The sequence below is a fragment of the Papaver somniferum genome, chromosome 9 (assembly GCF_003573695.1).
Source record: "Papaver somniferum cultivar HN1 chromosome 9, ASM357369v1, whole genome shotgun sequence".
NCBI classification, from domain to species: Eukaryota; Viridiplantae; Streptophyta; class Magnoliopsida; order Ranunculales; family Papaveraceae; genus Papaver; species Papaver somniferum.
In genome coordinates, this window is record NC_039366.1 from 31647843 (window position 1) to 31668568 (window position 20726).

Below are 20726 nucleotides of genomic sequence, written 5' to 3' on the forward strand. Positions count from 1 at the left end.
AGGGGTACAACCAACAAGATGGTATTGATTATAATGAAACATTTAGTCCTATAGTTAAATCCACTACTGTCAGAGTTGTTTGTGCATGGTCATAGCATATAATTGGCAAAAATCTTTGTTAAATTTGTGTTGGTACTAACTTTCCTAGTATGATTTGTAACTTAAATCTGTGTTGGCACTATTTGATGGGTATCTTGTGTTGGTGTATTTGGTTGAGTTGCATATTAAGTATTTGTGTGATTTACTTTAAAGTTATGGATTTTATTATATACTCGTGTTGTTATTGATATATTGAGGTTACTGTCAGTTATTCTCTTCCAGTTGCATAGTACTTAAAGTGTTTTCAGAATTGAAATTTCTTAGGTCTGTTTGAACCCTGTTTTGACATGGTTTTTAGCCAATATTGATGCAAGTTAGATCATATTCAAGTAACTCAACTTACTTTTGCGTATGTGCGGGTACTATTAAACATTCTATGGAAAACGTAGCACCAATTGGTAGGCAACCTCAAGTTCGGCATGCAGTGTGGGATCACTTTGATATGGAAGAGGAGCCTTCGAAACATGCAAAATGTCGTTATTGTAATGCAAGATTTGCTGCTGATCCTATGAAGAATGGGACCTCTGGGTTGATTGCTCATCTAAAGAGATGTGGACTAATAGTTGATCATATAAGAAATTGATTTGAAGTCTACTTTTTATTAGTATTAGTACATGCTTGAAACCTTAGTGCCTTAAAAATTATGTTTGTTGGCTTGTAGAAGGTTAAATTCTGTCAGTTTCATATTACTTACATTTTTATTGAAAAACTTTACCTGGCGGATATGTGAAACTGAGGAAAATGAAAAACTGTGTTGGTTAACCATAACCGACTGGTTAATTACCAAACCAAGTAAAAACCGAACCGAGTAAAACCGAGTAAGCTAAATGGTTTCATTGGTTTTCAATATTGGAAAAACGAGTACTTCGGTTTCGGTTTTGGTTTTGCCAACAACCGATGAAAACCGAACCATGTGCAGCCCTAATTCTTACATGGGTATTTATATGAAGATGTTTACATGTCTCAGCCACAAGGTTTTATAAATCCTGATTATCCATCCAACTACGTTTGGCATCTTAAGAAAAGTCTATATGGTTTGAAACAAGCACCCAGAGCTTGGTTTCATAAGTTTAGCTCTTTTCTTCTCACTAGAAGTTCACCACAACTAATTGATGCATTTATTGTCTCTCTTAAGAAAGAGTTTGCTATGAAAGAGCTTGGTTCTTTGGGATATTTTTTGGGTATTGAAGATGTAAGGGATAATGATTCTATTGTTTTGACTCAAAAGAAGTATACACTTTAATTGTTGTCAAAAGCTAATATGATTGATTGTAATCCATGTGATTCTCCAGTAACTAAGGGAGCAAGAGTATCCATACATGATGGTATAAAACTACAAGATGCTACTGAGTTTAGAACTATTGTAGGAAGCTTGCAGTATTTGACAATTACAAGACCCGACATTTGTTTTGGTGTGAATTATGTGTCACAATTCATGCATTCACCCACAGATATACATTTTCAGTTAGTTAAGAGAAACCTAATATATTTAAAAGGTACTATTGGTCTAGGAATCACTTTGAGAAGAGATAGTTTGAAGCATTTAAAAGCATATACAGATTTAAATTGGGCAGGCTGTCCACATACAAAGAGATCAACTTCAGGATATGCTGTGTTTTTGGGGTCAAATTTGATTTCTTGGTCTTCTAAGAAACAACCAACTGTTTCTAAGTCTTCAACTGAAGCTGAGTATAAATGCTTGTCTGTGGATTCTGCAGAATTGAAAAATGGCTTGTTGATTTATTGTCTGAATTGCATGTTATTGTTTCAACTCCAACATTACTTCTTTGTGATAATACAAGTGCCTTGTCTCTGGCTTCTAATCCTGTTTTTCATGCCAGGACCAAGCATATAGAAATACAGTATCATACTGTGAGAGAATTAGTGGAGAAGGGTTTTTTACAGTTGCAACATATCTCAAGTGAAGAATAGATAGCAAATATTTTTACAAAAGGTCTTTGTTTTCCTACTTTCTCCATATTATTACATTCTTTGATGGATACAGCTCCACAGTTATCTTCAACCAGTGATTCTGCAGTTTCTTCTTCAGACAACGCTTCTGCAGTTACTTAGTATTAGATAAACTGTGTGTGTTTGGCTTCAGTTGCTTCTACTGTGTGTTTTGCTTCAGTTTCTCTGCTACAGTATCTTCAATCTACTTCAGTTGTTTCATTCTTCTTCTGCTTCAGTTCATCTGTTCCATCTCCTGCAGTCTTTTTCATTTCATCTATTATTGTAGTTTTTTGTTTTGTGTCTCTGTAACACCGTCTTTATCAAACTGTTCAGTTTAGCTCTTAACAGTTTAAGGGGTGTATTAGATAAACTGTGTGTTAGTCAAGTCAAACTTAGTTGACTTGACCTGTCTTTCTAATTGTGGGTGTGTGAGATGTCTGTGTATGTAATCACACTGCAGCATGATTGGTCATAAAAAGCCAATCATATCACTTGTAAGATCTTATCTTTTGTAATACAACCTTTACCTGTTTCTAAGACAGTGTATTTTTCTAATCACAAGCTAATTTTGGTAGCAGAAAAAAGAGAAAATTACAGTGGAACTAAAAGTACATGTTTACAATCGATATCTGCAAAAGCATAAAATAAGAACAAAAATTAATTGAGAAGAATGCAAAACGGAAGACGTGCTAAATAGAACTTAAAAACCTGTATATATCATAATCTAAGATTCCTAACATAACTAGAATTCTAAATAAAAAGACTACCTGGAATAAGGAAGGAAACAAGAACTAGAGGTTTATATTAACAGCTAAGGCAGAGTATGCAATGTCGGGCATATACGAGAGTTAGAGGCCAGACTTTCTCACATTTGTTGAGCGGCCTCATTTTATTATCGACAAACAAGTAATGATGCGGCAGTCAAACTCATATGGGGTGCATGGTGTGGTTGAGCATGTAGGAGCCCCTCTTGCGATCCCCCAAGTGAATGGAGGTACTGTTCGTCCAGGTAATGGAGTTATTTCTCGTGATGAGTGTGACTATGAAGACTATGTGATTCGTAATGGTGTACATGGTGTTGCTGAGTATGTAGAAGGACCACCTTGGATTCCCCAAGTCCTCGTCCCTCGCTCATATCGCCGGTAGTCGGCCCAAAGTGGATTATGCAGGTATGTTCGATTTGTACAGTAAATTAATTGGATACATATTATTAATTGGGTACCGTAAAAGAATCGTATAATATAAATTGGATACCTTGTTAACACTTTCGCATGATATTAATTGGGAACCTCTTTAAAGAGGCCGTATATTATTAATTGGGTACTTGTAAAACAAGTTTAGTCGGTGACTCGGATGGTCTGGGCAGGTTATAAGTGATGCAAAGTCTATTTTACTGACTTCTAATAATCTGGGAGGAGCTTCACCATGAGAATGGCTAGAACGCTTAAAATTCAAATTGCTTCATCGCCGGGTAAGTACTTAGGCATTCCATTATAATGGGGAAGGGTGTTTTGGAAAACTTTTGTTGAATATTAGAAAAAAAACTAAGCAACAAAATGGCTAGGTTGAAGTCTAAGTTTTTTTTTTTTGTACCCTATTAAAATAGTGTACGGACGAACCGCACAAGCTATTTGATATCAGTAAAATGTGGGTTAATTGAGAAAACCCACATGACTTATTAAAAAAGCCCGGCTGGGTTTATTAAGGAAACCCAGTGGTTTATTAAGGAAACAAAAAATGGCTTATTGAAAAAGCCCGGCTGGGTTATCAAGGTAACCCAGTGGTTTATTAAGGAAACAAAAAATGACTTATTAAAGAAGCCCGGCTGGGTTATCAAGGTAACCCAGTGGTTTATTAAGGAAACCAAAAATGGCTTATTAAAGAAGCCCGGCTGGGTTATCAAGGTAACCCAGTGGTTTATTAAGGAAACAAAAAATGGCTTATTAAAGAAGCCCGGCTGGGTTATCAAGGTAACCCAGTGGTTTATTAAGGAAACAAAAAATGGCTTATTAAAGAAGCCCGGCTGGGTTATCAAGTAACCCAGTGGTTTATTAAAGAAACCAAAAATGGTTTATTAAAGAAACCCGGCTGGGTTATCAAGATAACCCAGTGGTTTATTAAGGAAACCAAAAATGGCTTATTAAAGAAGTCGGGGCTGAGTTTATTAAGGAAACTCAGTGGTTTATTAAGAAAACCAAAAATGGCTTATTAAAGAGGCCCAATGGTTTATTATGGAAACAGTTAAAGATAAATACAAATCTCAAGAGATAAATATGGTTATATTGAGATAACTATGAATCTGGAGAAGATACCTTAGAATCTCTCAAGATATATCCAGATCCATAAAGATAAACATAGACTTTCTTGAATAAATAAAAATATTATAGATATAAGTACAAATCTAAGTGGTTACTTAAGATAACTACAAATCTCATAAGATAAAGATAAATATTGGTGGTTATTTGAGATAACTACAAATCATAACAATAAGATTTGTTTTCTGTCTATATGTAGAGGCTGAAATCCAACTCAAAAGGTACACAATCACAATTTCTTTTCTCTTCTGAAAAACCTGTCTAGAACTCTCTCTGAGTTAAGCATCGGAGTGTCTTTGCAGGTACCCCTCATTTTTCATCTACAATTCTTTGGAGATTTTAATCAACGGCGGCGAATGGATCATCTTACACACATCTCGAAAATTGTTGAGGTGATTAATTTTTGCACCAACATCTTTTGGCGCCGATTAAGTGGAAAAGATTTTTCCACGATCAAAAAAGTCATCGAGTGAAACACAAGCACCCAACTTCCATTAAATCCCGGGTATTTGAGAGCGTCTTCAAAAGGTGGCAATTAAATATGAAGGATAAAGAGAAAACGTCAGGCAAAAGAATAGTAATAAGGCTTCTGTTTCAGAAAAACAAGCTAAGTATCATCCATCCTAAATAATTATTTTTCTTACGGATTCAGGCTAATCTTGATTATTTCATATAATAAATCTAGGAATTTAATAGCATATCATGCCATATTGTTAGATGTTCAATCGAACTGTCTGCCATATTATTCGATTCAGAAGGATACAAGTGATAGTGTATAATACATGATTGATGAGCCCCGATATACATTATTGATGATGAATTGGGTCTGTTGTTTCTCTATTGACGTCTCTGTCGGAGGCTATTGATTAATTAATTAATACGTAGTTGTTCTGAACTATTAGGTTATTTGTATTGTATTTGACATGATGTTCAGCATGTACAAGGATCTAGGTGATCACTACTCGTTGGAAAATCGAATCCAATTTTCCTTAATGAATGGAAAAATCATCTAACTAGTACGTATTGGATTTGGGTTGTATTAGTGGGCTTAATTAATCTTAATTTGGCATGTTAGATAGGTTAAGTGTTTCAGGTTTGAAACAAATAGAAACCTAAATACGTGAAGGGACACAACCCTTTGAGAATTCAAATTGGAATTCTAAAGACAACCCTTGAAGAAATCTTAAAAGCATCATGATTCTTCGTTGAAGAGGTACTTGAAGCATCATGATTCTTCATTGAAGAGGTACTAGTAATTCCTATAAATACCCTGCACACACTTAGTAAAGACAATCAATTAGAAACCTAATTATTATTCTCCTGTTTTCTAAAATCATCAATCAAGTTTTGTGTCAAAGAGAGAGTTCATCACTTTAAGTTTGGTTCGCTGTTTCTCGAAGTTTGGAGTGCTACTACATCCAGAAGATAGTCGTTGTATTCAGGGAGACAGACATCGGTAATCCGTAAGCACCAGTGCGGGGTGAATCTGTCTTAAGGCTAGAGAATATAGTCCTTGCCTCGACTTTGATTTCGTTTAATTGGGTTTGCGTTTCTCTTCTTCTCTGTTTGTTTTATTACAGTTTATATACAAGATTGACAACACTGCTGCACGGAGTAAGCATCATTCTTGCCATAACCACATCAAAGCCTCACTCATGTGTGAGCACTAGAAGTCTCACGTTTACACCTGACGTGAGCGATACGGAATACACCATGGAAGATATGTACGATGGGGTATAAGATGTCGTCCAGCTTGCGTGCTCGGAATTCACACTTATCTTGTACCACATTTCTCAACCTAATCCACACTTGATCGTTGGAATTGGCGGTGAAGAACCCACAACAATCTATTGAGACACCAATGATACATTCAGGATGCAGGTTCACTATGCAAAAATGTCCCGGTGATATCCATCTCGACTACAAGGGTCGATACTTCACAATGATCTCATAATATGTCTTCTGAGATATGATATCTTTCAGTTTCCAACCAATTTGGACCCTACTTATCACCAGCATCAGCACATTATTTATGTTCGATAAACAAGTGAGCAGTCAATTTTTGTACCGGGTTCAAGTAATTAGAGCCTCCCCAACGCTCCGGCCTGCTGATTGAAGGAACTAGCTATCAGACTATTATGAAATATGACAGGCAAACGACATCACTTCAGCTAGATCGACAAAACTAATTTCTGGTACTCTTGCTTAAGGCGGCGGAAGTATGGGCATTCTCACAGCGAGCAGCAAGAATCTAGAGAAACGAGCCTTACTATATCAGATATCTTCACATGGTCATAAAACAACACGAAAGGCCTGATAAAGGAAATTAAGATGCATGCAAGAAGCCATCAGATCCAGGCATTCAGTAAATCCTGAGGAAAGACGTCATCCAACACTGCAGCTCGACGTCATCATTGCTGCTACAAAAGGAAAGCTACTACCTTACCTCCGACAAGAACTTTTAGTCCTAACTGCTTGTGAAAGAACCGGTGTACGAGAAGTGGAAGAGGCGATCCCGATATGAACAGCCATGAGTATAAAAGGCCCTTACTTGGATGCTTTAGAGAATAATTCTCGGCTTTCGTTCGTATTCAAAGTCAAAAACATCAGGACATAGGAAGGAGTAATCCTTCATTACCACTCAACCCTGAGGAGTTCAACAGTTTAAGAACATATTGGCGTTCACCGTGCTATGGAAATGTTTGCTGGTATATGATCAACTATGCGAAAGTTTGAGGACCTACAACGGGAAAAGTTCGAAGTCCACCGCTCAAATTAGAGCACACAACTAGTTCGATAAATCTAATGGACAGTGTCGAAGTTCAAATGCCGAAAAGAAATGAGTTTTACCTTCGGCCATAGGCGTACGACAGATATACCTGCAAAGTTACACCAACAAACTCACTGCGCCAACCATCTAGCAACATTAAGGGAAAGTTACAATTTGAGGAATAGGAGAAAACTCTCGTCCAAATGATAGATCGGAATAACCGGATTCTCGAGTACAAGCTCTCACGACATGTTGTACCAACAAATAAGAAGCACCAATCTTATCCAATTGGAAGCTAACAGTTCACCACTTGCTAGCTTGGAATTGGGGTGAATAACCAAATCAAAAGACAAAGCTCAACTAATGGAAACAACGGACAGAGGATCGTGTTGTGGTCATTATCATTGCGACTACTAAGAAAAGATTGGGTCAAGTTTCCAGAAGACTAAAGAGATCGAGCTAAGCTTTCCTCTTTATCAAAGGACGGACAATGGAGCACAGATCTGTGACGTCTTCCTTATAAAAGTCTAAAGACATTGCAATAGCCACGCAGTTGACATCGTGGACTTTGGCGCGACTGCATCAATTATGTAAGGTCGCCAAACACTACACCGATCAACTTCATCAGTACAAACAACTTTGGCGACTGTTTTAGCTTGTGTTGCCACATCATCATCGTTTGAGTGCCACGTCAGCAACGGTGTCCAGTCAGTTATCGCCACGTCAGTATCGGTTGCCACGTCAAAACTCCGTCAGTTTCTGAAATGAACCAATTGGGAGACTGTCACGTCAGCACTCCTATGTCCAGTTAGCAACACCACTTCAACTCTTATCTGCCATGTCGGCAAACTGTGCACGGCCAGCACTGCCACGTAAATATGCAACAGCAAGCGCGCTTCGTTCAAATCTTGTTTCGTCAATAACTTCTTCGTTTTAAGGCCGAATTGAGTGATTTTTGGCTCGTTGGAATCATCTTTAAATTCCCTACAACATGGATGGAAAATTTCCCGTGTTCGAGAAACTTTTCTGTGCGCTTGGAGCAGCAACATGATCGAGTTTGAGGTTCATGGATGGCGATATGATCGAGTTCGAGATGAGGATTGCTTAGACCCTTCAATATTTAGCCTTGCATCACTTCGCAAGCACCTAAAGCCTCACCTCGCACGTGAGCATATAAGTCTTGCTCTTATCGCAAGCATAAAATCTCGTCTTGCACGCGAGTATGAAAGACTTTCACCTTGGCAAGCATAAAGTCTTGTCTCAACCATGAGCCCAACACCCGATGTTGGTACAGTCTCGTCGAAACACGAGCCCAATGCCCGATGTTGGTCCAAAGACTCGTACTCAACACAAGCAACATGCATCCTGCCCCAAGCAGCGAGCGCTTTAGCCTTGTTACGTTGCGAGCAAAAATCCTTGTCCCAGACGCAAGCACACACTACATTCCATTCAATACTTGACTAGCTCTTGAGCATCACAAGTCCACCACCTGGAAAAAAAAGTCTCATCTAGCACGTGAGCAAATTTTATTGCAAGTTATTACAGTTGGGGGCGTCTTTGTAATGTCTCTACTCACGCTTGAGGGCGATTCCAAAAGTAAAAATCACGATGGAACCAGAAATAAGATGGCAACGGAAAAGATACCTGATCATAATCCCAGAGACATCTAGCAAGTGAGGAACATCTATAATAGATCTGTTCCTGCTTCACATGGGGCTCTTTTCTACTTGGAATATCTCTAACGGATATTGGGGGGGGGGGGGGGGGGGGGGGGGGTAAAGTGACCCCGAGCATGCAATCAAAGCAACTTGTTTAAAGAAGTCGAACAATGGAAGACATCTTTTTCAGTATCATGGAAAGTAATGGGGGCGGATAAGGTTGAAGGAACGAACGCCTGGGGAGAGAAAAACAAAAGCGAAGTGTTTTGTTTTTCAAGGAAATAGTTGCAATGTTTTTCTAGAAAAGAGAAAAACAAAGATGAAGTGTTTTGACAGAAGTACTTCAAGAATAAGAGTAAAATGTTTCAATAAAAGATGAAGCAAAAGGAAATATATGATAAAAAGCTATAGCCGGTCAACCTGTACACCGGAAATTGTGGTACATTCGTTATTCGCAGGCACAAGAGGTTTGAGTCATCAAATTATATGCCAGTACGAGAGCAGGTAGGCAATTACTGTGCCTAACAAGTTAAGGTAGCAGCCTGCATTCGAGTGAGTTCTGGCAGTATCTTACCAAAGAGGAGCAAAATTTGCCAAAGCAAGACCGAAGTAGCTGGGTACTTAACGTGCCTGGTTAGCTATTGGTGGTGCCTGCATTCGAACAAGTGGAAAACAGACAAATAAAATGTTATTCTATAAAATAGAAACAACAAAGTGGCAGGTCACTAACTCCAGGTCAAAACAAGGAAGTGCTAATAGAGAGCACATCTACACGTCAAGCCTCACATGTCGGTACGTGCGAAAATTTATATAAGAAATTTTTTAGTACATTATTGGTACTTTGAACGTGTTTCCAGTGTACTAGGTACCTGCAGTATGAGGGTACATGGAAATTTTAAGTATAATTGCTATACTTAGAAATGTTGACATAAACCCTGGCGCACTCCGAAAAGTTAGCAACGCTAAATTCGTGGCAAGATGATCGTAAAAGTAACGGGGCCATCATAGGCACGCTGCGACGGACAGTCGGGATTATACTCTTCTTAATTCTTCAACAAGTTGAGAATTAAGAGGGGGCGATGTTTGTACTCTATTAAAATAGTATACGGGCGAACCGCACAAGCTATTTGATATCGGTAAAATGTGGGTTTATTGAGGAAACCCACATGGTTTATTAAAGAAGCCCGACTGGGTTTATTAAGGAAACCCAGTGGTTTATTAAGGAAACCCAGTGGTTTATTAAGGAAACCCAGTGGTTTATTAAGGAAACCAAAAATGGCTTATTAAAAAAGCATAGTAAGAAGCATAGCTCTAGCTCTGGCTAAGACAGAAATATGGTTCTCAGACAGATATTGAAAAATAAAATTGTTTCTGCTAGTTCAGATAGACTACAGGATAGCAACAAAGAGGCTTTGAGATTCATCAGGAAGTTTAGAGACAACATCAGTTATCCAAAAGGTGAGCCAATCAATGAAGGATTTATTTTGGAAAAACTGAGTGTTGATGTTGAAATCAGAAATAAACCAGACCCTACTAGCAAAAGGACAGAGGGCCAAAGCATGCATAATGGATTCATGAGGATCAGAACACCTGGGGAAATCCACAGACTGCATAAGCATTCTAGTATGCAAAATAGTTCTAAAAGGCAGTGCATTTCTAGCATCTTTCCATAAAAACACTTGAATCCTGTATGGGATTCTAATTTTCCAGATACGCATCCAAAGATTTTTATAGGGAGATGGACTAAGGCCTTTGAGTCCCATATAGGCAGATTTATAAGTAAATTTGCCATTCTTTGAAAGATCCCAATCCCTCCTATCAGGAATGCAAAACTGGCTTAAGGGAATGGTAACAATCTTCTGAACAGAAGGATTGTCAAAGTGATTATTAAGTCTAGAAACATCCCAGTTTTTAGTGAGAGGATTAATAAAGTAAGACACTTTAATATTGGGGTAGGGGTGTAAATTCGGGCAGGCCGGGCCGCCCGACCCAAAAACTAAGACAGGCCGGGCAGGCCAGGATTAATATTTGTGAGCCCGTAAACAAATTCAGGACGGACAGGCCGGGCACAAGTAGATAATTTGCTACCCAAAGACCACCCAAAACCCGCTTTTTATACGGGCAGGCCAGATCGGGCCGGACAAGCCACTATTTTGATTTTTTTTTTTTAAGTTTAAATTTTCAAATGAACGGTTTTAAATACAATATCCTTTCCTTTCCAACATTGCATATCGTAAGTCATAGTATTATTTAATATTTAAATTACACTGACAAATTTTTAATTTTAGCCTATAATAAATAATTAATTAGAGTACAATAAACTTTCTAATAAGAAAATATATTACCATTGATGTTTTGAAAAGGTTAATTATAAGTAAAAACAATTATATATTTTATTTTTCTTGACACAAAATTGACAATTATAAAATTGTAATTTTTAAGTCTTTTTAAGAGGACATTAAATGATTAATGGCACATAGAAGGCTTTCAGGCCGGGCACCAGGTCGGATATCAGGCCGGGCATCATAATTAATCTCAAAGCCCGAGACCGCCCAATAAATTAATCCAGGACAGGTCGGGTGGTCGATAACGGGCCATAACAGACTTTGGGCTACTTCGGGTATAGGCGGGCTCGGGCGGATACAAGCAGGCCGAGTATTTTCGGGTATTATTTACACCCCTATATTGGGGTCAGGTGGGACTAGGGGGTTTGGTGTAGCAGAACCCAGAGTGGGAATCCATTTATCACACCAAGGATCAATAAATTGTCCATCCCCCACAATCCAAGAAATAAAAGGCTTTATCAGTTCTTTTATGCATGCAAGCACCTCCAGGTCCAAGAACACTTACTAGTGCACTTGGCATTCAAGAAATCAGTTCTTGGGAAATACTTGGCCTTAAGAACAGTAGCTAACAAACCATCAGGGTTTTCAATAATTCTCCAAGCATTCCTAGCTAGCATAGCTAGGTTGTTTAGTTCAGCTTTTCTGAAACCCAAACCGCCTTCTGTTTTGGGGGAGAAAAGGATGTCTCAACCAAGCAGATGCAATTTCCTATCTTTTGGGTCTAAAGTTTCCCCCCACCAGAACTTGCAGAGACGAGAGTCCATCTGTTTACAGAGGTTTTTAGAATGAGGAAAGCACCCATTTGGAAAAGAGGAATATCCTGACTAATGTGTTTAATAAGGGTAGTTCTAGCATCCTGGGATAAAAGCTTATGAATCCAGATAGTGATTCTGGCTTCCACAGCCTGAAGAATACCCATATGAGTCTGGATTTTAGAGGCTTGGAAAACAGTAGGAGTTCCAAGGTATTTTTCTCCCAGATTCTTGCTTTGAATGTCTAAAATACTGGCCAAAATTTATTTCTTTCCCTGAAGCCAAATAGTATTTTTGAAGATAACCTTTTATGACAAGAAATTTTTTGGCAGTGGATTTAGAAAACAAAAGAGAATCATCAGCAAACAAAAGATGTGTCATGACAGGAACATCTTTACAAACCTTAATACCCTATACAACACCCTTTTTTTGAAGATTATCAATGTAAGAAGATAGAGCTTCAGAGCATATAATGTAGAGATAAGGAGAAAGAGGGTCACCATGTCTTAGGCCTCTTTCTGGTTTGAAAAAACCCGTAGGGCTACCATTTAGGAGGACAGAGTAGGAAACAGTAGAGACACATTGGTTTATAAGCTTAACCCAATGGTTAGAAAGACCCATTTTTGTCAGAACTTTCTCTAAGAAATCCCATTCAAGCTTATCATAAGCCTTCGACATATCAAGTTTGACGGCTACTATACCTTCAGTTTTGTCATTGTGATTGCCAGTATATATAGCTTCATTGGCTAGAAGAATATTATCCGAAATACTCCTCTATGGTATGAAGGCACTTTGATTTTCGGATATAATATTGTTCATAAAAGGTTTAAGTCTGTTAAAAAGAGTTTTAGAGATAATTTTTAAATGAAATTGCAGAGCCTAATGGGTCTATACTGATATACAAGTTCATCTAAAGGGACTTTAGGAATGAGGCAACATTGTTATGGTTGAAGACCTTAGCAATATTCCCAGTTCTGAAGCAGGTTTGAGTCATGTCAATGACAACATCCCCCACAATGTCCTAGTGTTTTTGATAAAAAAGGCCAGTAAAACCATCAGGACCAGGGGCCTTTTTTCCTCTTATTTGAAAAACAACATTCTTAATCTCTTCAGGAGAAAGAGGCATATTTAGAGAAGCATTATCCTCATCAGAAAATTTGACTGGGAGGTCAGCCAGGATTTCCTCCTGAAATTGCTGAGGATGGGAAGAATAAAAGTTTTTGAAATAATCTATGAAAGAAGTCCCAATACTATCTCTATCAGTTAAAATGGTACCTTGATAATTCTTTATCCATCTAATAGCATTCCTTTTCCTCCTATAAAGAGTGATTCTATGGAAATATAGTGAATTTCTGTCACCTTCCACAATACAACTCTTCTAAGTTATAAAGATACTCAAGTCTAGCTTTGAGTCTAGAGGTGGTATTAGTGTCAGTGGGATTGGAGACTTGGATTTCAGCTAAGTCTTTCCTAATGGTAGATATATTAGTTTGCATATTAACAAAAGAAGTTTTATTCCAATCCCTTAGACCTTTTTTGGTATTTAGCAACTTGGCTATTAGTTTATCGGCTGGGGAACCCACCATATTGACAGACCAAGAGTTGGCAATAATGTCCCTGCAGGTGGGGTCCTCAATCCACATAGACATGAAATGAAAAGGTCTAGGCATACAAAAATCCTCATAGTTAGATCCTATATGCATGGGGCAATTATCAAAAGAGCCCCTAGGAAGGTTATTTACACAAAATTTGGGACAAAGATCTTCAGCAATTTGGTTTATGAAGCATCTATCTAACCTCTCAAGAATTAAATCAGGACCTTGTTGCATATTGGACCAGGTGAATCTAGGGCCAGAAAAACCAGGATCATGCAGGCTAAAGGCAGTACAGAAATTTCTAAGGTGTTCAAAATCAGAATCATTAACTTCAATGCCCCTGTTTTTATCTTCAGTTCCTAGAAGGGTGTTAAAATCTCCTATGAAGAAATCAGGGTCATCTATGGGAGCATTAGGTTGTAAGCGCTGTTGTTCCCAAAAGGAAGGTCTAAGAGTGTTATTAGGTTCCCCATAACAAAATGAAAGTGGCAATTTTTTGAGTGTATGATGTCAGTTGAAGTAACATAGATGCCCCTCAAGCTTGAAGAGATAACATTCAGGTGAATTTCCTTTTTCCAAACCAAAACAAGACCACCACTTCTACCCAAACTAGGGACATTAAAGGTGCATGGAAAACACATATTTTTTTAGTTTCCTAGCCGCCATATCCTTCCCCATTTTAGTCTCAGAGAGAAAGATGATATCAAGGTTAACATTCCTACACAACAAACTAAGTTCTTTATTAACAGTTTTTTCCCCAAAGCCTCTAATGTTCCAAGAAACAATGTTGATGTTGAAAAAGCGGGGGTCTAACAACACCACCTAATATTTCGCTTAGCAATCTGTATGGACTAACTCCGAAATACTTTGCTAGAGAATCAACTAGACAGTCAGACTCAATCTAGATAAAAGTATCTCAAGGAGTTAATATCTCTCTCTTGATTTGATTTTTACTCAAGCTAAAAACAATAGCGAGTCTTTATCAAATACAAGGAATACTTGGACAGTACCAAAGACCAATGTCCAAGGATCAATCAATATCAATCAACAACCAAAGGTTGGATTTCCAATTGATGATCACGAACGCACAACCTATATTATTTCAATTATATAAAATATAATACGGAAAAGAAATAATACAGACACCAGAATTTTGTTAACAAGGAAACCGCAAATGCAGAAAAACCACGGGACCTAGTCCATATTGAATACACACTGTATTAAGCCGCTACAGACACTAGCCTACTACAAACTAACTTGGGATTGGACTATAGTTGAACCCCAATCAGTCTCCACCGATTCAAGGTACAGTTGTACTCCTACGCCTCTGATCCCAGCAGGATATTGCGCACTTGATTCCCTTAGATGATCTCACCCACAACCAAGAATTGTTGCAACCCAAAATCACAGACTTGATAATAAACAGACCTGTCTCATACAGAAAAGTCTATCAAAGGATAAATATGTCTCCCACAGATAAACCCTAGGTTTTGTTCCGTATTTTGATATAAAATCAAGGTGAAAAGGAACCAATTAATAATCTGGTCTTATATTCCCGAAGAACAGCCTAGATTAATTAATCACCTCTGTACAATCCTTCCTGAATACACAAGCGGATTATCGAGGAATCACAAACAGTGAGACGAAGATGTTTGTGAATTCTTTATCTTGCCTATCGGAGAACTCTCACGATCTCAAGCCAATCAATCTATTGTACTCGTACGATAGAAGATGCAAGATCAGATCACAAAACTACGACAAAGTAGTATCGATCTGGCTTCACAATCCCAATGAAGTCTTTAAGTCGTTAACCTGATTTTAGAGAAGAAAATCAAATTCTAATGGAGATCGACTCTAGCAGACGCACTAGTAGCACACAGACGTGTGGGGATTAGTTTTGCACAATGCTGGATGTCTCCTTTATATAGCCTTCAAATCAGGGTTTTGCCTTAGGTACAAAGCAATCCTTATTCACCGTTAGATTAAAACCTTATTTAGATTCAAGATAATATTTCTCAACCGTTAGATCGGAAACTTAGCTTGGCACACACACTTGGGTAGACATTTACTGGGTTCGTGAAAACCATGCCCAAACGTGTACATGTATGTTGGTTCAACATAGTAACCCAAAAGGTTAACCATATGAGCATTTCATATTAACCTTGTTCTTCTTTACCATAACTAGTTCAATTGACTCAAATGAACTAGTTAAAGAGTTTTTCAATACCTATGAGATCTTATGTAACTACACAAGACACAATTGAAACAAAGATGATTCGATTCGATTGAATCCACTCATGAACATTATAGCCACGGTTTGCATAAAGCATTCCTTAGTAATTTAATATTTCATGTTCAGAACACATCTTTAGATCATAACCTCTTAAGTTCACAAACAAGTTCGCGGACTTAAGTTAACCGGTTGAGTTTTCCAAACTCAGCAGAAATTCTCGGAAAGAGAACTTCCGCCAGTTCGCAGACTTGGCAAGCCAATTCCACAATCCTCCCGATTTCTCTTGATCAACAAAGTTCGAAAACTTCGGTTCAAGGAATACATGGTTATGTAATCTAAGCTCTCATTTCAATCATTGGGACATTCTCATAGGACGCTATGTAGCCGTTATTCACAGACCGATTCACGTCAAAGCAATTCTCAAAGTGATAGAAACTTTTCATGACTTTCGTCACTAGGTGAAGATAAACTTGATCAAAGCGAAACGCTTTACCAACACACGATTTCGAGATAAAAGATAAGCAATGAATGCTCAGCTCGAAATGTGAAATGTGTATGATCTAGTCTATATAGCATACGACTTTTGTCTCATAAGAAGTAGGAGATAGAAGAGATAGACTTTTGAGTGATAGATAAGTTCAGGTCTCCACATACCTTTTTGTTGATGAATTTCCACGGTTCCTTGTATAGATCTTCGTCGTTGTATGATGAATCGCCATGAAGTCCTTGAGCTCAACTACACTTTTCTATCCTAGTCCGAGACTTAGCTATGTAGGCTAGAAATCAAGACTTATAGTTTTGATCACTAACATTGAAAAACATGCTTGAGATAGCAACGCATGCGAGGTTGACCGAGCTATGCTCTTACAATCTCCCCCTTTGTCAATTTTAGTGACAAAACTATTAATACATATGGAATACAAAAAAGATAAACTTTAGTGGCTCCTATTCTATAGTCTAATCTTCAACGTTCCTTGAAATCATCGTCCTTCCAAGTACTCCAATGATCCCAAAGGTTGTAAGTTTAGCACTATCGTTGTTGAAGATCCGTAGCTATAACAATGAGAGAAATCGAGATTCTCGATCATTATTATACAATGTCATAGTATTGTTATATAACATCAAAGTCCAATTGTATCACGACTTTAACAATAATACTACGCTGGTATGTATCACTCCCCCTTAGTCAATACTCCATCTCAATCATGGAAACCACTCCCCCTTACACAATGATCCGAAAACCATATGTATTTGTAGTGTGAACTACAATATTGCTCCCCCTTTTTGTCAATAAAATTGGCAAAGGTACAAGAATGGGATCACAATGAAATTTCCACAAGAGACATTTCATGACTAAAAGAAAAATACATTCCAACTTAATTTAGATGCAATCTAATAGCCGAAGCTAACATCATTCATCAAGGAGTTTTAAGATACAAGATAACCCTTATAAAATTCCACAGCCGCACTCCCCGCAAGATATTACTATTAAGCACAAGTTCAAAAGAACTCTCCCCCATTTGATGTCATTCCCTAGCGACCTTAATTACGAAAGAAAAGAAGAATTTTTTATTGGACACCAAAAACCATAAGAATGATTTTCTATATCCAAATCTCAACAAAATTAACCACAAGTAAACCCATGATTAATTCAATTGGAATACGCAACTAAATCAAACCACAAAAGTGATCAATTTAATTGAAAGTGCCCAACATAAGTAAACTCACGGAGCTATGACTAAGTCAATCATATGGAGATGACTAACTTAACCGTTCAAATACTCAACATAAGGAAAACCTTACAGAATATATGACTACATTAACCAAAGAACATGATAGTGTAGCCTTTCATATACTCAACACAAGAACTTGTGGAATATATGAAAACTAAACTAGATTAATTACAAGAGAACCTATAATTAATCTAATTGGAATACAAACAAAAAGACTAATCACCAAAGTAATCAATTTAATTATTTTGGGCTCAACAAAAGAGAACTTATGGAACCCCGACTAAGTTCATCATAGAATATGACAACCTTAACCGTACATGTACTCAACATAAGAAAGAAGACTTATGGAGTACTAACTAAATAACCAAACTAGTTGATTAATTTAGTTTCTAATGCTCGACATATAGCATCTTATGAAACAACCAACAAAGCCAAGGTAAATCGACTTAGTTGTAAGGTGCTCAACATAAGACACACAATGGAGCCTTCACGGTAAAACATAATAAAATGGATCAATGAAGATCAATACCGTGGATAACATACAAGGATCTATTCTATTTTCCATCATAATGACATAATAGACTTTATCCTTGTTGAACAAAAGATTTTATCATATTTTCCATCAAATACATGATTGCATAGGCATAACTTTTGTATATGTCAAAAGTACATTCGTCCTTTCATCAATACGAATACCGATTCATGAACGACTTTACTTTTGACTGCAATATGGGACCTTCAAGTTCACGGACGTAAACAATACATATCCTACAAAAATATTGCAATATCACAAACCATTAAAATACTGCAATAAACATCATCCTCCAAATATTTTTAGAATTTAATACCAATAAACCTAAAAAAACATAAGAAGATGAAAACAAAAATAACTATGTGTGTAGTCACAATCATCGCTATTCAAAGCACTAGTTATTCTTCCAACTAATCCAAAAAGAAGACATACTAGGTAGGAATACCTTTGAGAAATTCAGCATCATTCCCGAACTCCTTGTTGTCAACAGCCATTGGAACATACGGTTCACGAAGATCATAGTTTATATCAACGAACTGTCTTGGCCGATTATGCCGTACCAAGGATCTCTGAATTTCTAAGGACTTTGACACAAAAGCCTTTATTTCACGAATCTCCTTTCTTACTTCCTTCAACTTATCAAGAACATTGGAAAACTTCTGAGAGTTAGAAGGCACAGCCCTGGGATTTCTTGTATTCCTTCTTTTTCTTTTCAGGGACTTAGAAACAGGAGATTTTTCTTTTTCCTTGATTGAAGATTTAACAATCATATTGACATCCTTTCCATCTGACATGGTGCTTTGAGAACAATTATAAACAACTGGATTTCTGTGATTGAATCACCTAACTACACAAGCAATCTTATATAAGATGTCAAAAAGGAAAAAGGAATGTAGGGTTCGAAACCTATTGACAGATTCGTATACGCCCAACTCTGAAACCCTATAAAGAGTAGAATTGTCGATAATAACCCTTTATTTGATAGACAGAAAGTAACAAATCTAAGAAAAGAAAGAAAAACTTTACTGAAGCCTGAATCATCACTCAATCTTGTCTCTTTTCGATCAGGCACATGAGACAAGATTTTCCCAACAACACAATCAAGTTGTGTTGCGATGATCAATGATTTGTCCATCTTTTTCTTCAAGGGAGGAATCTTCAGACTTCTGTCTATCAAAACGATTCGACCATACTTTCTTTTCAAATGGTCTTACTCTATCCCTGGAAACCAACTTCTTAGAGGAAGATAAGATCATACATACCTCGGCGGTCTTCTGAGCAAGTTTCAGCTTCCTTGCTAATCGATCTGCTCTTCATTGAAGTTTTTTGGTGTGCCTTATTTGGTGCTTGTACTTGTAAAATCTTGATAGTTCGTGTCCCTTCATCGAAGAAAACGAGCACGTCAAACTTGGATATACTCAGGAATCTGAGATGTACAAGCGGCTAGACATACATTAGATCCTGAAACATTACTGACAGGGTTTCCAGTTAGAGAATCTTCCAGCTTGATTGAGTTTCCTTCTTCTCCGAACCCATTGAGGTTGATGTATGTATTGCTACAAGTATCAAAATCGATGTTTTCACCAAGGATCCCTACACTTGATTTCCTATCTTCATCGGAATCATAGGTTTCAGACATTTCATCAAGTGTTACAGCTAGACCTTTGTTCCCAGTGTATTTTCTACGATTTGGGCATTCGTTAGCAAAATGGCCAAAACCCTTACACTTAAAGCACTGAGGCATGTCCTCGTCATCATCCTCGTCAGCATCCCTGTTTTTAGGAGGTACGCGACCGTAAGGTTTGTCTAATCACCTAGGTTTGTCTCTTGAAAACCGTTTACTTCTCTTCAATAGAAGATCCATAAACTATCTTGTGATCAAGGAGACCGACTTGTCAAGGTCTTTATCTGAAAAATCATTCTCAGACTGATTATCCTCAGAGACATGAACACTTTTACCTTTGGCAAGTAATTTAGTGCTCTTCTGTGCTTTAAAGGCAACATCCTTACCGACATGGGATGTATGCTCATGGTCAAAGATCTTTAGATTCCCAACCAAGGTGTTTCTGGAAAGATTATTGAGGTTATTCCCCTCAACGGTGGCATGCTTCTTAGACTCGTATCTAGATGGCAGCGACCTGAGAATTTTCATCACAATGTCCTTTTTAGGAATAGTCTTACCCAATATGCATTAACAATTTCAGACACTTTGTGATTAAACTCATCAAATATTTCTTCATCTGACATACGAAGGTTCTCCCAGTCGGAATTAAGGTTTTGAAGCCTATCTTCCTTTTCACTGGAGTTTCCTACAAATACGGTTTCTAAAATATCCCAAGCATTTTTAGACCTAGTGCAATTAGACACATGGTGTTGAAGACTTGGGGCAATGGCATGTATGATAACATTTAACTCTTCAGAATTTTTCTTTGCAGCAAGAATCTCGTCAGCATTATATTCACCAATATTCTTGGGAACAGTTCTGTCTCCAGATGCAACAACGGGCGTATCATAACCATTCACCACATATACCTATGATTGAAAATCACGCGATTGAATAAAAGCTCGCATATCAATTTTCCACCATAAGTAATTGGAGCCATCGAAGACTGGTGGTACGTTAATAGAGATAGCACCTATTTCCATAGAGTCAGATCGTTACAAACACAGACTTGTTAGGTCTTGAACGTGTTTGTCTTCTCTGATACCAATTGAAAAGGCGTGGGTCTAAGAACACCACC

The 20726-nt window shown here is 37.6% G+C and overlaps 1 protein-coding gene across 1 annotated transcript; it reads left to right on the plus strand.

The window, feature by feature from the left end:
* The first annotated feature begins 1360 nt into the window (after positions 1–1360).
* On the plus strand, positions 1361–2172 carry LOC113311711 (uncharacterized mitochondrial protein AtMg00810-like). Its single transcript, XM_026560516.1, has 3 exons — positions 1361–1833; positions 1941–1993; positions 2105–2172. Exons 1-3 carry the CDS (start codon positions 1361–1363, stop codon positions 2170–2172), a joined length of 594 nt encoding a protein of 197 aa, XP_026416301.1.
* Positions 2173–20726: the final 18554 nt, after the last annotated feature.

Coding starts and splice junctions, on each gene's coding strand:
- LOC113311711 (XM_026560516.1), top strand. CDS start 1,361: ATGATTGATTGTAATCCATGTGATTCTCCAGTAACTAAGGGAGCAAGA. Junction 1,834..1,940: donor GCAGAATTGAAAAATGGCTT/GTTGATTTATTG, acceptor TTTTCATGCCAG/GACCAAGCATATAGAAATAC. Junction 1,994..2,104: donor GAGAGAATTAGTGGAGAAGG/GTTTTTTACAGT, acceptor TGATGGATACAG/CTCCACAGTTATCTTCAACC.